Source organism: Amblyomma americanum, chromosome 9 (assembly GCF_052857255.1).
Source record: "Amblyomma americanum isolate KBUSLIRL-KWMA chromosome 9, ASM5285725v1, whole genome shotgun sequence".
In the NCBI taxonomy this organism is placed as follows: Eukaryota; Metazoa; Arthropoda; class Arachnida; order Ixodida; family Ixodidae; genus Amblyomma; species Amblyomma americanum.
The window spans coordinates 143,376,377-143,397,020 of NC_135505.1; the positions used below are offsets into that span (position 1 = coordinate 143,376,377).

The 20,644-nt window shown below is 47.7% G+C and overlaps 2 protein-coding genes and 1 long non-coding RNA gene across 3 annotated transcripts in view; 1 reads left to right on the forward strand and 2 right to left on the reverse strand.

Moving 5' to 3' along the window:
- Positions 1–392: 392 nt before the first annotated feature.
- LOC144104706 (TNF receptor-associated factor 6-like) lies at positions 393–5,411 on the reverse strand. Its single transcript, XM_077637865.1, has 2 exons — positions 4,926–5,411; positions 393–1,698 (listed from the first exon to the last, which is right to left on the reverse strand). The coding sequence occupies exons 1-2, from the start codon at positions 5,193–5,195 to the stop codon at positions 538–540; spliced, it is 1,431 nt and encodes a 476-aa protein (XP_077493991.1). The 5' UTR covers positions 5,196–5,411; the 3' UTR covers positions 393–537.
- Positions 5,412–10,787: 5,376 nt separating this feature from the next.
- On the reverse strand, positions 10,788–16,076 carry LOC144104707 (uncharacterized). Its single transcript, XR_013308617.1, has 2 exons — positions 15,744–16,076; positions 10,788–12,244 (listed from the first exon to the last, which is right to left on the reverse strand). It is a non-coding gene; the product is annotated as an uncharacterized LOC144104707 (long non-coding RNA).
- Positions 16,077–16,441: 365 nt separating this feature from the next.
- The window catches only part of LOC144104710 (uncharacterized), a 34,572-nt gene continuing 30,369 nt past the window's right edge, over positions 16,442–20,644 (forward strand). The window contains exon 1 of the mRNA XM_077637868.1: positions 16,442–16,499. The gene's annotated coding sequence lies outside the window, so the exon portion shown is untranslated. The remainder of the gene's footprint in view (positions 16,500–20,644) is intronic.

The following is a 20,644-nucleotide window of genomic DNA, read 5'->3' on the forward strand; positions in this document are numbered from 1 at the left end:
GGGAACAATAGGGCTTTGGGGAAAACAAATGCAAAAGCAGAACAAATAAAGCGAAACAAAAACAATAAGTAAGTTACATGAAATGATGAAAATGATAGTTAAAATAGTTAGATATATTGGTTTCACGGGATACATGCTAATAACAAGCCATTTTTATAGCAGTTATGCAGCCAAACTATATGTTGACAGAATAGAAACACAAAGTTAGCCGAAAAAGTAATCGAAAAGGCCAGATAATGTTCAAAGCGAAATGACAGCATTCTTAGACATTATAGTGTTGATTAGACTAACGTACTCCTCCAATTCCCACCGAAGTTCATGCCGCACGGCAGTCCTCTCGAAGCAAACATTAGCCCGGGATCATGGCGAGTTTGTAAGGTTTGGAACAATAATAAAATCGACCTGTTTTTATTGCGAACTGATTACAGAGTTGACCGTTCTGGTTGAATGCTAGAAACAGGAAAAATCACTCAACTAACAAGGCGTGTATGAAAGGGGCCTAGGCCGTGATGGCCGCTGTTCATACAAAAGTGCAAATCATGGCCGAAGATCGAACTTGATCAGAAGCTGGTCGCCTTCCACGTAGCCGTCACGGATGAGGTCTTCGAGGTTAAGGTATTGATTAGAAAAAAATGCGACTTGCTCTTGTCCATCCCGCGGCCTTTGGCAACAGGGACTTTTCTCGGACGTGTCCTCTGCAAGCACACGTTCTCCACGTCCCCCTGGATGAATAACACGCAGTTTGATTGTTTGCTTGAAGGGCCACTCAACGGAGTCATCCATTTCACCCTTGCGCAGATTGAAGCTCGCACGCAGCGCAATGTTTCGGCAGAATTTCTGGAGCCAGACACTGGGACACATGCAGTAGCCTCGTAGGTACACCTGCTCGCTCGCATAGAAAACCCCACTTTGCTTCCTCAGTTTTTCTTCGATTGATCTCACACCTGTTATGAAAATCTTGCAGTATGATACCTTTAGGTTAGGTGCTTTGGGCACCACTTTCCCACCTCGGGGAAGTGTAGTGCCACTGTCTTCCACTTGTTCCGAAGCCTTCTTGGAGACACCTGGAAGCTGAGAACACTTGTCGCACTTTTCTCTAGCCATTTTTGCGAACTCATCTCTCGCAACTTTTTCCAATGCTTGTATATTGTTGGAAATGGCTTGAATTGCATCGTTGCTTACACTAAAACGCTCTTTCGTTTCTTCACTAAACGTGGCTATTTCGTCAGATAATTTTTTCAGAGAGTCACGCTCTTCTCTCGTTCTTTTAGCCACTTCTTTCCTCACGGTCTCCTTCACGTTATTAACGCCTCCCAAGAGTTCTCTCAATGTTTCTTGGCAGCTGTTCACCCCATGAACGACTTCGCTGATGCAGTCACTATCGGCGCCACTTGCAAGGAGCAATTGTTCCAGAAGGATCTTCAGTTCACCGGCTTGCACTTCTAACAAACGTCTGTGGGATGACAGAGTTGCCGCCCCGCCCTCGTGGCTTGAATCCCCTTGGCGTTCCAACCCTGCAGTCGCATCAGTAGTTCGGCATTCCGACTCCAAGTGTGCGCACACGTCTCTGCAAAGAACTGTGGCCGAACACTTGGGACAGCGAATGGAGTGGTGCCGACATTCACGATGGAAGTGCTGGCCGATCTGCGATGCAGGCAGCACTGTCGTACAGCCGCTTCCTTCATTCCAACACTTCACCTGCGAAATGAAAATAAAAAAAGGATCAGAGCCATCGTGATTACGTCACCAGGAACTCTGCAAGTCCTGGCGTTGTTTTCGTAATTCGCACCTGTGGTCCAATACGGCGCACGTAAGAGCCAATGCACAACTTCAGCGTGGTTAAAGCCACATACCACACGTACAGCTCTTTTTTAGATGCTTGCCACTATAGAGTAGGATTTACTATTTTACAGCTGCATCTGCTTACGGGACATTTAACGCCGCCTTGGCAAAGGTTTATCTGCTCCGCGGTCATGTGTCCAGCCTCTGCACGTGCCTTGCGCTACCTTTGACGTCGTCGGGTGCGGCGCGCGCTCATTCAAGATCACGTGACCATTTCCTGCACACTTCCTGAGCCTTGCGCTCCCTGCAAGATTTGTTGCCATTCGCCCGTGTGCTGTGCGATGTCTGTGCACGTTAGATTGTCAAGTGGTCAATATTATTCCGGAGCTCTCCACGACTGCGGCTCTATCTCGTTTCATTCCCTCCTTCTTCCCTTCCCTCAGGACGCGGTTGAGGTGTCCATCGAGCAGTAAGACAGTGCGCCATTTCTTTTCCTGGAAACCAGTTTTCATTCGTCGGCATGTGCGCTTCCTTGTCCTCGTCTTTTGCGCTATTTTCGCTTAAGGGATATATATACACCGGATCGACGTTGTTTAGTTCGGAGTCGTGATGATGGGGCATGACGCTGCCACCTGTTACTATTTTATTCCATTATGTAGTCACCTCGGTTACCATGGCAACCACTGGGTTACGATTTGTGTTATAACACATAACGCCGAGACCCGAAACGTGAGAAGTAGAGCTTAACGCTCTAATACTACGTCGTTGCTATAGAGGCCTCCATCTTGGATTCTATCCGCGGAATCAGCGTAACTCGGAGGCTCGAAACGCGACCAGTAGAGGTAACGCCGTTAGCTGCCGTTTCTGACATAGACAAGGTTTTCTACCTCTCCTCTCACCGGGCTGCACTGAGCACCCACGGCATAGCGCAAATGGCGCTGAACATTTCGAAGCCAAGCAGGAACGAATGAAGGATGATTTAGCCACTCACAATTAATGTGTGCATAGAAATGAGAATGTGGCAGCGGATAAGAGATATCGCACGAAATTGCCGAGCATAAAAAAAAAACAAAAAAACCTGGAGCTCTATGTAGAGCTACCGAAGCTTTCTAGTTGTTCGTGAGCCTCTTATCAGGCGAAGGAATCACCTATCGCATGAGCGAACCTCTTTCAATAACGTCGGCTGCCACTTGAAGCATGCGCGCTGTTGTGCGCTTGCACGAATCAAAGAGGAACAACGTTGGTCAAACGTTTAGGGGAATCCCCCAAGGTGGACTATATTTGTAATAAGGGAGTAAGTACTCATTGGCATCCACCTAGGCTCAGCCTTATGGCTACAAAGGAGAGCTATGCAGCTTTGACAGAAACGTCGTAGTTAAAGAAAAATTCTTCCTTGTCCGGGACCACCGCTTCGCCGGCGAAGTAGCTCCATTTAGTGAGCTAACCGGTACGGCTAGCCTAGGATAGGGCGAGAGCGAATTATCAATAACCTGAAGTGAGAACGGTGTTGTTTAAATGCTTAGGGGAATCCCTAAGTTTGTAGAGCGACGACTACGGTGAAGCGGTCGTCCCGGGCTTGAAATCCGGACCAGAACGAATTTTTGTTTAACTACGAAGTTTCTGAGAAAGTTGCATAGCTCTCCTGTGTAACCGTATGGCTGCGCTTCGGTGGATACCAATGAGTAATTACTCCCTTACTACTGCATGCAACAACTCCAAGCCTGCGATTTGGTGCCCAACTCACTGACTAGCGCTGTTGTCGCGTTGCCGGACGCAAACATTGCGTCTAATCGCAAGTAAGCAAGCCTTTGCATATCGTTGGAATAATTTATATAAAAAAAATGACGAGAACATTTTTTGTGGCTGTTGTTGTGCAAGAGCTTTTTCGACAGAAGTTCGTTCCGCTGGCTTCCTGGTAAAACCATTCGCCGGGCTGATTGGCCAAACGTAAGCTCGCCTAGCTGCCCAGCGCCCAGGGTAACTCGCCCGGACTTGCCCAGGCATGACCGGGAACAGCACGAACCGCCGCTAATGAGCGCTGACTGCCAGAGAGACCCTGGCCGCTCTTCCGTGGCCACCACATAGTTACTAGACTATAAGCGAGTCAAAGATGTCGTAACGAGGCACTCTTTTCTGTCGTGTAAAATTGAACGTTTTAATGCTTTGGGTAAATGCTGGAGATCGCAGTTATGAGCTTCGGAGCATTTACATAACCATTTCCGGTTATGGTGTTATGAAGGTTTAACGTCCCAAAGCGACTCAGGCTATGAGAGACGCCGTAGTGAAGGGCTCCGGAAATTTCGACCAACTGGGGTTCTTTAACGTGCACTGACATCGCACAGTACAAGGGCCTCTAGAATTTCGCCTCCATCGAAATTCGACCGCCGTGGCCGGGATCGAACCCGCGTCTTTCGGGCCAGCAGCCGAGCGCCATAACCACTCAGCCACCGCGGCGGCTTTTCCGGTTATCTCTTCGCCAGGAACGACAGCCTCACCTATATACCAGACTCCTAAACCAGGCATGGGATGCAGCGTCCTAACACTCCTTCAAGTTCGCTGAAATATGTGAGCATGTTTCCCAGCACCAGACACTTTGAGAACGTGACTTTTCAGGCGCAGTTTCCCAGTTCAAGGGCCTGACTCCTTGGTCATATGCGCTAGAAGCACGTCGCTTACGTAATATTCGGTTTCTAAGGGGCGCTCCATTCCCACTTAACGGTACAATCATAACTCTTTCACAAAGCCGCCGTGGTGGCTCAGTGGTTATGGCGCTCAGCTGCTGACCCGAAAGACGCGGGTTCGATCCCGGCCGCGGCAGTTGAATTTCGATGGAGGCGAAATTCTAGAGGCCCGTGTACTGTGCGATGTCAGTGCACGTCAAAGAACCCCAGGTGGTCGAAATTTCCGGAGCCCTCCACAACGGCGTCCCTCATAGCGTGAGTCGCTTTGGGACGTTAAACACACATAAACCATATAACTCATTCACTGCACAGCACCGTGATCGTGATGACTCCGCAGTCTGTCTACTTTGTGAGAATGCTCAAAGTTTCAAACACCAATACCAACACACCAATACATTGCCAATAGATGTACCAATACCGAGACCCAATACACCACAGCTGCTTTGAACCCCTCGAGCTTACCTCCCTCCTGAGCAACTCGTCGGCAGGAAACTGCTTTTGAAAGACGTCACCTTCCTCACATTGGTTACCGTCGAGCGGACATACTCGGCCACCGTCACGCGCGCTGAGTAGATAGCAGGACTCGCAAAGTGTGTGCCTGCATGGAAGCAACGCTGTCTTCTTGCGCACCAGTCTGCATGCGCCACACACCCGGTAAGACGGAATGGACTTCACGAAGGTCAGGGGTCTCCAGTCGATTTCCACAGAGAACCCGACTAGGGTGTATTCCATGCTTCCAGGAGGAATCGTTCACATCAGTCGCTCGCTCCCTAACGGTCTGGCGCGAGAGCGCTTTCCGCCCGCCGAGTGCGCGCTGTTATCGCTCTTTCTTTGGTTTTTGTTTGGGACGTCGTTAGGGCAACAATCGCGCCGGTACCCGCCTCAACTCTCCCGTCGCTTGAGAATGTGCGCACATCCGGCGGACGCAGTTCGTTGATTTGCGTTGGCTGGCTGCTCTCAGGCATAGTTTCTTAATCATGCCTGGAGGCAGAATTGACGCTGCGGCACTTGATCCACTTTGGAGACGCGGAGGAATGCCGGGAAGATGAGGGTTCGTATTTGGCTTGGCTCTCGTTGGCCATGAAACGTGGATTCAGCCATCACGATACTACTCTTCTCGCTCCAAATGAAAAATCAAAGTTCTTTTTCTTTTTTTTTTTGGGGGGGGGGGGAGGATGGAAATGTAAAACCTGAATAGCATGACAGAAAAAATTCGGTTTGAAGTTATTTAGCGGTCGTAGGGGAATATCAAGTGGCGATTCATGCGTATCATTGCAGAAAGAAAACATGCCAGCAAAATTACGTGTCTATACTCCTTTATAAAGAAGTGAAAAACGCCATATTCAAATAACTTCATCTCAGTGCAGACGAGAGCTTCGAGGTGTAGCTGCCGGTTCCGAGGTACTATCCACGTTTTCGGCCCAAAACTATCGACGCTAAATAATAAAACTAGCACTTTACGGGGTCTCTTACAGCGTTGCGGAGTTGTAGCGTTCGCTCGTAAACAACATGGCGGCACACTTTACGGCCGCTTCGGACCAAATACAGAACTGCTGCTGCACTCTTCGGCGCAATTTCGTGTTCTAAATGAAGACATTCGCATTTAATTCGCATACTCTCACTCACGCGTGGAGGTTAGAGCAACAACTAGCCCATGTTTTTGAGATAATTCGGCGATTTTTTCAGGAGTTAAGCCTAACTCTGTGTCGTTTATATAGTACTCTATCGTGTACATAGCCAAAATTGCAACGACAGCACCGCAGTCTTTAGCTCTGAAATGCGAAAATTGGTTGGAAAGGAAATGGCGTCGTATCTCTCACATCTCGGCGGACACCTGAACCGCGCCGTAAGGGGGAGGGATGAAGGAGGGATTGCAAGAAGAAATGAAGAAAGAGGTGCCGTAGTTGTGGGCTCCCGAATAATGTCGACCACTAGGGAATCTTTAACCTGCACTGACATCGCACAGCACGCGGACGCCTTTTGCATTTCGCCTCAGCTTTTTGCCCGTTTTAACATTTTCCTATATTTTAATAATTTTCTTCCCTGAAAAAAAAAAAGACTGGAAATTTCCTTACTCTCGGCATCATCATGACCTTGACTGCACCCACTGCAGGGCCCGTGTCTCTCCAATTAACCATGTCCTTTGCAAGATGAGGCCACCGCGTATCCACACAAACTTCTTAAATTCATCCGCCCACCTAACTTTCTGCCGCCCCCTGCTACGCTTGCCTTCTTTTGGAATCCACTCCGTTACCCTTAAGGACAAGCGGTTACGTTCGCATTACATTCCCTGCCGAAGCTCATTACTATATCCATCAGTAAGTGCAGAAAAAGTTCCTCCAGCCCAAACCCGCCGCGGTGGCTCAGTACTTACGGCACTCGGCTACAGAACCAGGGTTCCCGGGTTCGAACCCGACCGCGGCGGCTGCGTTTCGATGGAGGCGATACGCTAAGGCGCCGCTATATGCTTGCGGACTATAGGGCGCTAGGCATACTACCAGACTCCCTCAAGACGCTATTGTGGTCGCAGGGCAGTGCGCGCACCCGTGAGCGAACCTTGGTGAGCCTTGGTGCATTCCTCGAACAGACGGGCTTGACGTCCCGTCTGTTCTCCGTCAGGTAGTTACACGCAGTGACCGAACGCTCCGCGAGTTCTACCTTGGACGATTAACATCTGGACGCCCCACTCACAGCCAACACCGTGCTGTGAGCGCGTGTTTTTAATTTTCCATCATGAACTAATCACGCGCACAACCTGGACACATTTCTTATTGTGTAAATAGTTTTTGTCTACATTACCGCTTCCCCCTATCCTCTCTTCCTGTCCCCTCACCTCTTCCATTTCATTTCTCCATTCTGCCTGCTATCCTTTATTTCTGTTGCCCCAGCTCAGCTGCTTCAGTATCGATGGCAGATGGCAGATGGGGCTAGCAAAAATCTTTCCTTCCTCTTTATTATTATTTTAATAAAAACCACTTACCACTGCGTGTGCTGTGCGATGTCAGTGCACATTAAAGATCCCCAGGTGGTCGAGATTATCCCGGAGCCCTCCACTACGGCACCTATTTTATCCCTTCCCTTACGGCGCGGTTCAGGTGTCGGCCGATATGCGAGACAGATACTGCGCCATTTTATTTCCCCAAAACCAATTTTCATTTCCATCTTCACCAGCACTTAGTCGTGGCCTCCGCGATCAGAGATTAAGATTAAGGGCTTTCGATCGCGGAGGCCACAGTTGACGCACTTTGACGTACTGTCACTAGATGGCACCACTATGTCTACAACCAAACCATGTATCCAAACATCGAAAGAAGCGACGCTGCGGCACGGCAAACAGATGTCGTAGTAGCAATTTTTTACAGAGCTCGCATCGCAATGAGGGGTGCGTACGCAAGTTTACTGTGTTCTGCGTAGTAAAATTGTCTACTGGCCAGGGTAGGCAAGGTGCCTAGCATCACGGGCGCATTTGAAAAGCCGCTTTTCTTGATGCTCGTGATATGCAGAGAAAAATATTACTAAAGGGCGTGCAGCATCTCACTGCATAGCAATGCTTGCAATGCATCCACATTTTTGTTTGCATTAAAAGCTGGGGAATCTGCTATCATCACTCGTTTTAGCCTTCCGGTAACTTGTTACGGGACAGGCGGCATACTAAAGCGCGTCTTCTGGCGTGCGCAGCCCTATAATCGGAAAGCCCGGCGTCCGGTAACACAGTAAACGGTAACGTGAACACGTTAACGATATGCTATAACCAACCCTCTATGTCCTGCGCACTGGCTCCCTGCTTTTCTCCTATGCCCCTAATGGATAGTACCGGCCGCGGTGGCTGACTGGTTAAAGCGCTCGTCTACTGAGCCGGAGTACCAGGGTTCGAACCCAACCGCGGCGGCCGCGTTTCGATGGAGGCGAAATGAAAAAGGCGCCCGCGTTCTGTGCGATGTCAGTGCACGTTAGAGGTCCCCAGCTGATCGAAATTATTGCGGAGGCCTCCACTACGGCACTTCTTTCTTCCTTTCACTCCCTCCTTTATCCCGTCCCTTACGGCGCGGTTCGGGTGTCCACCGAGATATGTGAGACAGTTACTGCGCCATTGCCTTTCCCCCAAAACCAATTAATGAATTATAATGGATAGCGTCACCCTATTGTAAAATGTATATATCGTTAAGTAAGCTCGTTTCACGAGTGTATACCTATCAAGCTTGTTTCAACCCGAGCCGCAAAAGCCAGCGAGCACGGTGACAGCGACAATCTGAGCCCGCCTTGCCAAGGCGCTACGCACTTCATGCATGGGCGAAAGTCGAAAGGCTTAATTTTTAACGCGACAGCGTTAAGGAGCTCGTGTCGCAGAAAAGCCGGTGTCGGCGGCGTTAGCCGTGATCGAAAAATCGTCCTCCTCGCAATGTACCTCACTGCCCCAACAGATAGCGCGCGACGGCATTACGCCGCCGTTGCCCTACTAGAGTTCAGCCTTGCTGGGAGGCTAGCCCTGCCACCGCGCAGAGGGAGGCTATAGTGGCGCTCGCCCTCCTGCGCACTGCTGCAGACGCGCGCTCCCTTCCCATCGGGCTAATAATAATAATAATAATAATAATTGTTTTTTGGGGAAAAGGAAATGGCGCAGTATCTGTCCCATATATCGTTGGACACCTGAACCGCGCCGCAAGGGAAGGGATAAAGGAGGGAGTGAAAGAAGAAAGGAAGAGAGAGGTGCCGTAGTGGAGGGCTCCGGAATAATTTCGACCACCTGGGGATCTTTAACGTGCACTGACATCGCACAGCACACGGGAGCCTTAGCGTTTTTCCTCCATAAAAACGCAGCCGCCGCTGTCGGGTTCGAACCCGGGAACTCCGGATCAGTAGTCGAGTGCCCTAACCACTGAGCCACCGCGGCGGGGCCCATCGGGCTCGGCACTACGTGGTTTGCCGCTCCGCGCGTCCATTTCACCGTACGTAGCACAGCGAAACGGGCAAGGCGTCGCGCCGAACGAGGGATGGCGTTTCCGTTGACTCTCTGGCAGTGCTGCAACACGCTGTCGCGTTCCACTCTTAAAGGCGAAGCTTAAGTGTCCTCCAATTTTCTTTTAACTGCAGGTGGCGCATCTTTAGCATCTTGTCATAGGGTGCTTCGATGCCAGCGCCGGGTGGAGACAAATTAAGCGACGCCGCCATTATGGATCACAACTTTCCTCTCCCATGTACCGTGAAATGCTCGACTGGTAGCCCAGTGTAGCTCTCGCTGCAAAAGGCCTTTGAAGTTAAAGCACTTTGAAGCGCGCCGAGAGCATGAACGGCGCCGTTACAGACGCTAGCGCCGCTGATCCCGTGTGATTCAATATGGCGGCGCCGCTGAAGTTGTCTCCACCCCGGCGGCGCTGGCATCGAGGCACCCTAATCTCGCCAGGAGCAGTTGCGCCGCTGTGCGGTGCTTTCCGAACCTATTTATTTTTGATGGGCAAATTAATCACGCCTGGACTCCATGAGGAACAGCGAACTGCTCACGAGTACCAGGACAGCCTGACTGAAGCGTGCTGAAACATTTTGTGGACGACTTTGCGTTGGCTGCGAGCGTTCTTTTTTTTTTTTACTAATAGCGCATTGAAACAAGCTTTTTCATGTACCGCATGTTTCAGGGAAGACTAAGTAATTCTGAAAAATAGGTTTTTTTGAGGTAAAAATATGTCATTTTCAGCATACTCATAACAATGCTGGCGGACACAAGAAAACCGGTGTATTATTTTATAAAGTAAGCTGCTTAGCAAATTTTTAATAAGTAAATTTTTAGCATTAGAGTTAGGTGCCAAGCTGCAATTAGAGATTAGTAGTCGGTCGTTAGTAATAGCCTCAGTTCTTAAAATTTAGAAAACGCGATTACCCTTGACACTATGGCTCGACAAAATCTGGCTTGTTTGACTAGTTACGTACTCTGGAAAGGTTGTTTTGCTTGCATGCGTTTCGAAAGAGCATGCATTTTCGTACGGTGTTGCCATATCTTGCCGAGCCACAGCGTCAAGGATAATCGCATTTTGAAAATTGTAAATATTCATATGGCTACTACTAATGAGCCTCTACAAATCTCCAATTGCAACCACGCGCCTAACTTTTATAGTTAAAATGTTAATTATTAAAAATGAGTTAACCAGCTGACTACTCAAAACGATTCACTGGTAATGCCACGTCGCAAAAGGCATATTTTTACCTCAAGAATACAATTTTTCAAGATAGCTTAAAGTCTTCCCTGAAACACCTGGTAGATCATCTCAGCCTTTAATCTTCAAACGCTGAGTTGATACAATGCACATTCTGTGGCGGCGCTAAACACGCGTATACAGCACGCCTTGGGAAAATTTTATTTCCATTTCAAAAGGTCACCAGAAGTTTGGGTAACATGTGAGATGCCATTTATATGCCTGGATTCGAGTGAAAAATAGCAGTTTGGAGCCAGGTTCATATAAAGGTTAAAAGGCCTCGGCCAATTCTGGCGCTACGCCTTGGTGAAATTCACCAAGAACTAAGGAACTTGGCTGACCTTGGCATAGCTACTCCACTATGAACATGCTCTGTTAGAAACTTCAAGCCCCTACAGCTCATAACTGCAGCTCCCACTTGACACGAAGCCTGTCGTGGTGCACGTAGCCATCACGGGTCAGATCCTCTAGCTTCAATAAAGGCGTATTAAACCCAATTCCCCTATTACTAGCTTTTGTAGGCCTTTTCAGGTTTTCTACCTGATCTGGTCTAACAACGATTTCGCATTTTTTATCATCTAACGGGTGTACGATGCTCAGCTTAACGTTGTACGCAAATGGCCAAGTAACAGAGTTGTCCATGTCCCCTTTGTGCAGCTGGAAAGCAATATGTAACGTTGCCGCATCACCTTTTTTCCTGAGCAATACTCCGGGGGATATGCGGTAACCACGGAGGTATACCTTCTCGTGGAAATAGGTAGCCACTCCTACTCTCAATGCGACTTCGATGAGTGCTCCCACACCTCTGACAAAAAAGACGCAGTGGTCCCCGTGCAACCCAGTCATCCAGAGCACCTCTCTGATCCACTCCAATGCCTTCTCATTGCTTTTCTTAGCTTCCGCCGATGACGTTCTGACGGCGTCAGCAATCTGCGCTAACCTCTTGGAATCCTTTTTCGTTGGATTAACCACTTGGGTTTTCACTGTGCTATTCAACGTGTTTATGGTACTGGAAAGTTTTTCTGTTTGACCTTTTCCGGATATTAGATATTGTTTGATCTGCTCATTAGAAGCCACGATTTCGGTCACATTCGCCGCCAGACTCTTTGTGACTAGTTCTGGCAGGCTTCTCAAGCTTTCGTTTAAGGCGCTCCTTTCTTCGCTCATTCTTCTCTCTACCAGTTCACCTCTCAAACTGTCCTTGAAAGCAGTCAGTTCTTCCCTTAGCGCTTCATTCAAGGCGTTCATGCCGTGGCACATTTCGTTGAGTCTGTCGTCACGTGATCTCCTGTCAACAGGAAGCCGCTCCAGAAATGCCCTCATTTCACACGCCTGCTCATCCAACGCTCGCCTGAAACACGAGAAAATCGCAGTTTCGTCCTTGAAACTGGACTGTCCTTCGTGTTCGGATGTACGAGGAGTCAGAAAGGCGCCACAGTCGGATCTCAGGTGCGCGCACACGTTTCTGTGGAGAACGCTGGCAGAGCACTTGGGGCAGGTTACCGAGTGGTGTTCGCATTCGTTCCGGAAATGCCGGCAGATCTCTGAAGCAGCCATCACGTCCGGGCAGCCACCTTCTTCGTTCCAGCACTTTACCTGCAATAAAAAAAAATAAAGAGGACACTTGAGCTCCGCCTTATGAATATAAACGCGTTTACATGAATGCGACAGTAGCGCATCGCATTTCGTAACCTATCTCGCGGAGCCGATGCGCTACTGTTTACACGTACCGCATCAAGTCTGGCGGGACAGTGGACCTTCGCCCATTGCACTCGGCAGAGGGGTTCAGTAGCCCCCATATTGAGCGAATTCTGCTATGTTATCCGGCTGGAGGGGGGGGGGGGATTGTATAGCCAAGACACGGAGGGGGAGGGACACCTCCAAACATGTTTCCATTACCCGCTGAAGTCGACTTGACATTCTCGAGCTAGCCCCGTATGGCGCACTTCAGCGACGCGCTTTTATAGCGCATTATCTCAGTTTACATTAATGCGATGCGCTAAAAAGCTGATGCGATGCACTGCTGTCGCATTCATGTAAATGCGGCTTATGACGGGGTAGCGCTGTTCGTTAATTTCTATATATGCAGGAGGTCATTCTCTACTTTACATGCATGGATCCCTGGGAGTCCTCATACCCCTCTTGGCGCAGTGGTACAGTGCTTAAGCGTTGCGCCATTGACCTGTGATGGTAGGTGCTCCCAGCGGTGTGACTTGTGCGGCTCAGGTTGCTCTTAACCCGAGCGAGAGATCAATAATTTAACTGTCACCTGCCGCAGTGGACAGTTTGCTGACTATTCGGTGGGCAGGTTGGGATGACGCCGCAAGGTCACGTGACCAAGGTGGGCCGTCTGCCTCGTAGGTTGCTCTCTGGGGACCACCTGCCAGATCATACTCGCGATTTTTCGCTCAACGCCGACACTGGTTTTTCTGGCCAGCTTGTTAACAACGTTAACTTCAGACCCTTTAGAACCACTAATACTCTACGAAACTAAGTCTTTTTGATTACTTAAGTACCTCCATTGCTCAACGTGGTCTCGGACGGAAGCGCCTGAAAAAAATTCCGTGAGGAAAGCCTTTCTTCCTTTCGTCATAATATGTCACATAACCAGGTTTCTAGCACAAATAAGGCATTGAATTTTCTCTGGACTTGTTGCATTCAAGTTAAGGAGCTTTGCCAGTGACCTATAAGCATGAAGTTTCTTTTGCTGTTGTTTCTGGTAAACTGAGATAAAAAATCATGCTCGATATTTTCTGATATTTGGAGAGTTTCTGTCTCAATGATAACAAAAAAAAAATTCCCACCAAGCAAAAAAAAAAGTTCCCATCCTAGCACTTCGAGCTGGAATCGAACCAATGCCGGCGCGAATAGAACTGCGTCGTGTGTCATACTACCCTGCCGTCCTCACAAACGCCTCGCGTTGCATGCGGTGACATGACTCCCTAGCGGCAGAATTGTCTCGGTCGTCATCTTTCATCCATTCGTTACGTTCTTCCAAACGTTCGGCACTAATAGCGCTGGCAGCATAGGGAACTTGCGCTGAAGTTTGCCGTGCCGATTGCAGCGTCATAACACACCGCCTAGCGAGAAGAGCAAGCAGTTTTGGGTAGTACTCTTAGTACTTTTCCGCGCCACCTTCAGGCGCTTATCGGCGTGAGCCTCCGCGCTCTGTCGAAGGCGCCCGTGCCGTGCGTCAGCTATCTGGGCTACGCCGATAGAAGCTAGGCAATGAATGCTGTCAGCCAAACGCGGGTATCTAATCGCGCAGAATGTGTTCTCGCGTTTGCAGCGGCCCAAGCGGCTGACAAAAGCAGTTTTGAGTCACCGAATGGAACAATTGCAGTGTCACCTTGGCAGCGCAAGTTCCCTATGGCTACGCATGCAGTAGAGCCGGTTGTGCCAGTAGGTAGAAAACTTAGCCTATATGTAGACGACAGTTTTAGGTAGCCGCGCACTAAGCTGAGAAAGGGGCCAAGGGGGTCACACGGGTGGCTAAGCAGCGCTATTGCACATCAAGCAACGAAAGTGGCGAAGGATGTTGAGCGCTCGTGCTAGATGGATCGCTTGTAGCCAAGGGAACCAGGGAAAATAAGCGAGCTGCAAAATGCGACGAGGAAAAGTGGGCCAAGGCGACGGAACGTCCAGCAGCATAGCGGACGCGTGCCGATACCCTAGTGCTACTTGCACATTCTGTATGGCGTTCTAAAGTGTGCTACAAATTTCCCGCTTTGCATTTCGTGTTCGCGGCTACTCTGGGCGACGAGGCACAGTGCAAATTTTAGTGTGTCGGAAAGTAGATTTGTTGCTAAGAAGATTTACCCGCCGCGGTGGCTCAGTGGTTAGGGCGCTAGACTACTGATCCGGAGTTCCCGGGTTCGAACCCGACCGCGGCGGCTGCGTTTTTATGGAGGAAAAACGCTAAGGCACCCGCCTGCTGTGCGATGTCAGTGCACGTTAAAGACCCCCAGGTGGTCGAAATTATCCCGGAGCCCTCCACTATAGCACCTATACCTTTCTTCTTTCACTCCCTCCTTTATTCCTTCCCTTACGGCGCGGTTCAGGTGTTCAACGATATATGAGACAGATACTGCGCCATTTCCTTTCCCCCCAAAAACCAATTATTATTATTGCTATGAAGATCGAAAATGAGGTGCTCTAATACTTCCCGTAAAAGTCCGTCCCGCCAGGTTGGGATGTCTTCATAAACGGATTGTGGATATATGTCATTCAGTTCAGATACAGTAGTCCACTGAACAAACACACCTCGCCACAATGCTGTACAAAGTCTTACGTGCGAATTTTAATCTTGCATCGCCCGGTAGCGATAAGAACTCAACATGAGCATCAGCAACATGCTCCCACTGCTGTTTGCTTTGAAATCAGGGAAGTTCGTTCAATTGAGCGGCCCCTTGTATTTTTTCGCCGACAAAAAATTCGCAGACAAAAAAAAAAGGCTTCACCAGTGCGGTTTATGCCCAGGGGAAGTTCGCGATAACAGGCGCAAACTTGGGTCTGTTTTTTCTCCTTTTAGCGGACATCTAGATTTTTGCTGCGTCCCACGGGTTGATATAGCTATATCGATTGTGAACAAGGCCCCCGTAAGCCGGGGCCGAAACGTCATTTTTTAAACGACTGGTCGGCGCTTGATGAATTTCCGCCATGAACATATCCGACCAGACGGCTTTCCGTCGAACTATGATTTCAACCCAGAGGGAACACAGAGGGATCTTTTAGATATTTTCTTATTCATTCCATAACACTAGGGAGTGACAACAAGGTGATGTACTGAGGTGAATAGCACTGAAGCAAAATATATATCGTGCGGTGGTAACTAAATGCCTTTTCGTCCTAGCTATTCCGCTTTAACTGCTGGACATCTGCAGTCGTCGTAACAAAGCTAGCTGTGTCGCGAATAGAGAGACTACACAGCGGCGAAACGACAGATAACTTAGCGGTACCACTGAAAATGTTCTGACTATACGCAGGGAATCGCGGTCATCGCGAGCGGATCAGCAGAAACATTAACATTGAAGTTAGGTTCCGCTGATGAAGCTGTTATTGCTAGTTACTGTGAACTCACATTGCCATCACTTACCTCTCTACTCAAGATCTCATCAACAGGGCACTCAGTCAAGACGACATCTCTGTCCAGGCTGTGCTGGCCATCCAGAGGACACACCCGATCACCGCCCACTGCACACTGCTGTTAGCAGGACTCGCACAACAGGTGCATGCAGGGAAGCAATGCAGTCACCCTGCACACCAGTCCACAGGCACGACATATCCTGTTCAGCGGAATCGGCTTAACGAAGCTCACGGGTCTCCAGTCTAGGTCTGGGGCGAAGCCGACCAATGTGTACCGCAGGCCAGCCGACGCCATTGTGTACAGCTCTGCGAACTGCACGGGGCGGCTTTTCCGCCCCGCGAACTCTTATCGTTTCCTTTTGTCTTTTCCGCCAGTCTGTCACCAAGGCTGCAATCGTGGTGTTATCTGTTTCCTCCCTGTCCTAGCTCTTGTGGGGAGTGTGTGCATCCGCTGTAAAACGTGTCGCTGCAGGATAACGCGCATAGACAAAGAAAAATCTTCCAACTCCCCTCGCTACTAGCTTCGCGCAGTTTTATTACTAGCGCTGCAGCAGTTTCGAATAGAACAGTGCTATTTAAATTAAGACCGTACCTGCTTTCCCTTACTTTCCCTTGAAATGCTTTCACGTTCTGGATATGATTATAATCTATTTTAATGCTTATTTTTCTCTGAAATATTCTGGATGGTCACAGGAATATTAAGGAGCTTCACGAGGCCCCAGCGGCATCGTTACGACACAGCATCCTGAAGACAAAGATAGCACGGGTTAGTTATGCAATCAATAATGTACGGGACAAATCACATTAAACATCTTAAATCCTCTTTTGGAGAGAATGTTGTGTACTAATAATATAATAATAGATCTAGGTATAGAATCCTATTATGCAAACAGGGCTACAAAAAAGCACGTTGCGTAAGCAGAGCATACCAATTTATATAAAAAGAAAAAAAAGAAGTTGAAACGTAACACTTGCCACGTTTTCAGGACTGCAAAAAATCTTTTGGTGCAAGGCTTACAAAATATTTTTTCTAATGCCCTAAGCATAAAACCGATTAATCCGTATTGATTAGTCGCAGAAGGCAAGTTAGGATGTAATTGGTGCAATTTCTATTTACTTCGGAATATTTAAATAAACGAAAAATCAGTGCTGCGTATGTCGGAAGCGTAAAATTATTTAGGCTGATTACCACCGCCAGAAAACCTTTAAGAGCATTCGTAACCTATGAAAAGAAGGTAAAAGGCGATAGCCGTGCAAAATATTTCGCTTTATTTTATGTTATGTTTTATGTTATTTTCCTTGCTATATGACTTCGTCAAGGACAGGTAGTCAATATTTTCTTATTATCCTTTTATTTTTGTGCAAGACAGAAATCCTTTCGACGTTAGTTCGTGCAGCAGTGGGATATTAAACTGCATGAGTAGAGTAATTGATATGGGAAAATAACAAGAATGGGATGTATGAAGCTTGACTTGATCTTCAAAGTAAGATCGACAGCAGGAAGTAGCGCCTGTTATGCAGCATTTTTTTGTAATTATTGTCAAAGCGATTATCTCAAAAGGAACAGTGCAAAAACTATAATCCGTACAATTTTACGTCCATTAACCAGCTGAGTTCTCTTCCCTGCAGGTTAACGATAATGTGAAACAGAATAGGCTTATATTTCGGTCAGAATATTTTTGAGAATATTGCCTTCGTTTAAACCGAATTAACCCTGATTGCGTTCACATGTGCCCAGCGAAGATGTTTGGGTTGGTGGTGATGTTAGTGTACAGGCGGCATTAGTCTTACGGTGGCCCGTCGACAATTGCTCCGCCTTAGTCAATGATTTGAGTATGCGTGCTCTCTGAGGAAAAACGTTTCTTGCAGTTTTCTGTGACAGTGTTAGCGTCTGAGCCTGATAAAAATATGCTAATGCCTTCTACACATTTTCACGTTATGGTGAGAACGCCGCGAGCAGAAGAGGGGGCGACGTAGCACTGGAACGAGGTCTTTATAGGGCTTTATAGGGCCTACAAAGAATTCAAGAACACGTCTGCGGTGATAGCAGTAAGCGCGGTCGGTGGCCGTCGAAGAACTTAATCCCCGGCTTCTTTCGGCCGCTTTCCGTTTATAGCAAAGCTTAGCTTGGTGCTACATCTTCGCCTCATTATCTGGTGTACAACCCTTATCAGGTGTACAGCCCAACGTCCGACGTGCAATCTGCACAGGTAACGCAGTCTTCCAAGTCCAATTCAAGCAGTCTTCTCTCATGTGCTGTTCACACTATAAAAAAAATACTCATGTTTTGAGGTGCCTAACGGTAATGCGAGGCAGCCGTACGAAAAGATTAAACTATCAGAAGTGATCATCAGACCATTTGAGAACTCGATCTACTTAGTGTGTGAGGGCGTAGTCGCTGGCTATAAGCATGCGGAGTTCTTCAACAAAAAAGAGAGGGGGGCACTTACGCTCCGTCTTAAGGGTATCACGTGATATCTTTAGTGGGTTAATGCCCATATATGGAGAATTGATCATTCTCTACTTAACATTCATAGATCACTGGGAGTCCTCATACCACTCCTGGCTCAGTGGTTAAGCGATGGCCCTGTTAGAGCAGGTGCTGCCACCGGTGGGGCATGTGCGTTCTAGGTTGCTCTTCTCAGCAGTCCCTCGCGTACAGTAATTAATTTAACTGTCATTTGACACGGTGCGCATTTCGCTCACAATTCGGTGAGTAGGTTGTGATGACGCCGCAAGGTCACGTGACTTAGGTGGCCCACCTGCCTCCTATGTTGCTTATCTTGGGATTTTTTATGGAATTTTTGCTCACGGTCAACGATGCAGACGACGGCGACGCCGGATTTTCTGCGCCACGAATTCCTCAGCGCTGTCGTTTTAAGAGTGAACAGTTTTCCAAAGTCGAGCCGGATTACACAGTCCTCAACTTTCAAGAAACGCCTCGAGTTCTAACCTTTAAAAAATTGGTCTATACACAGTGTATAGACCTCTTATAGACAATATTGCCTTCCTATAGATATTTCTTTTTGTCTATTCATAGTCTCTAGACAAGTCCACTAAAATTGTATGGCCATAAATGTATAGATTGCCTATAGACTGTCTATAGGATTTGTATTGCGTATACAGATCGTTCTCTAGGATTTGTCTATAAAAAGTATCTAGACTTTATAAACAGAAGTCTATGGACAGTCTATAGACTGTCTAAAGGAATTTTTGTAAGGGTCATGGGTCAAGGAAGGGCAACTCTCTGCCTCCTTCTGAATGATTGCAACGGCTGCATACCCAGCAATTGTGGACAAAAGCGTTTCTGAGCGGCAAACCGTTTATGATCGCAATTTTTTCATATAATGGAAGATTTCACTATAACAATCAATGTATCTACAGATCAGCAGACGGCAGTCGTGTATTTATCTTTTTTGCTGTCGTTTTTGCTGTCGTCAAAAGAGTTCCCCATTGGTTTTTTATGGCAGTCTTAATCAATAAAAAAACATTAAAAGAATAGGCTTTGCTGCATATCAGAATAATGGAGCATTGCCTTGAATACTTCCATAACAGTGTCTCATAGTTTTGCAATTTTCAAAATTTTTTCCCGAGAAAGCTGGACATGACGTTCTAATGCGTTTCGTGTATTATTTCCTTGATCTTAACAGGAGTGACAACGACTGTGGCGTCTCTCTCAACGCGTAATAAATCAAGAATGGAGCAACCTGCATCTATTAGAAACATGTAGATGAATACTTGGTTCTTTATTTTGTTTTTGTGCTAAGTATAGTATAAAAAGCCATAAGCCCAAATCAGTAAACTTGCTAACATTGCGCCACAAAGGGCCATCGAATTTAATGCCGCGTTTTGAGTTTCCATTGCATTTGTTCAGATTTCTACGAGCTGAAATGAGTCCTTATTTTTTCAGGGGAATGCCCATTGCAGTCGGGAGATATGAGGAACGGTTTCAGGTTTATTGTTATTTAAAGTGCTTTGTGGATGGAACAATTCAAAATCGATCTGGCTTGTCTCACCGAGGCTTTTGACATCTCTGTGATGTTGGGTTACGTGCCACCTAACCAAGCATCTGAGAGTTTCCAAAAAAGGAAGAAAAAGTCGTACCAGAAATTGCGTAAGTTCCACTGCCCCCTTTTCGATCGGGAGCTGCAGTGATTTTAACTTGTGCTGAAATAATAACCTCTCGGTAGGAAGTATCTCCCGTGAAATCTTACTCCTCGTTTCACGTCGACATTCAACATGAGTGATATTGGATCAAGACTATCTATATGGATGACCAAATCCGATACCTCGAAATTACAGGTATCAAAAGCTGCGACACCTCACTCCCAAATCCGGTGTTGTAGTTCTCTGCGCCCGGAGTGAATTTCCGAATCGTTTTTTTTTTGTGTGCGGAAAAGCGACACACCTCCGAGTGACTTTGAACGACATTATAACGTGACGAGCCATATATTTCTGCCATGTGTGCGACTAAAGTAAGCAAAAAATTCTTGTTGAAACTTGGCTGCCGCGCATTTTCGTGCACTTGTCTTCTTCAGCTATACTCAATTCCCGGACAGTGAAGTGGCCGCTCGGCAAAAATTCCGGAGCCATGCCTAGGCTAGGCTCCCGTGCGCCCAGACAAACAACAATGTGGCGGATGTCAGACCGGCTTTATAGGCTCCTTCTTATGTGGCGCGTGTGCGGGTGTTTCTTCGTGTCGAATTTGAATCGCACCGACGTTAATCGAGCCAGAGTCACTTGGAAGTCCTTGTACATCGTATACTCCTTACTATGTGCCTCACTACTCTTTTCATTCAGGATATCCGATTTTTACACGCATACTCAAAGCGTTAGCGGCGCGCAATTCGCAGTTTCTAATTCTCTCTACACAGTCATGAAGGCCATCATTGGCATGGAAAGCGTCATCGT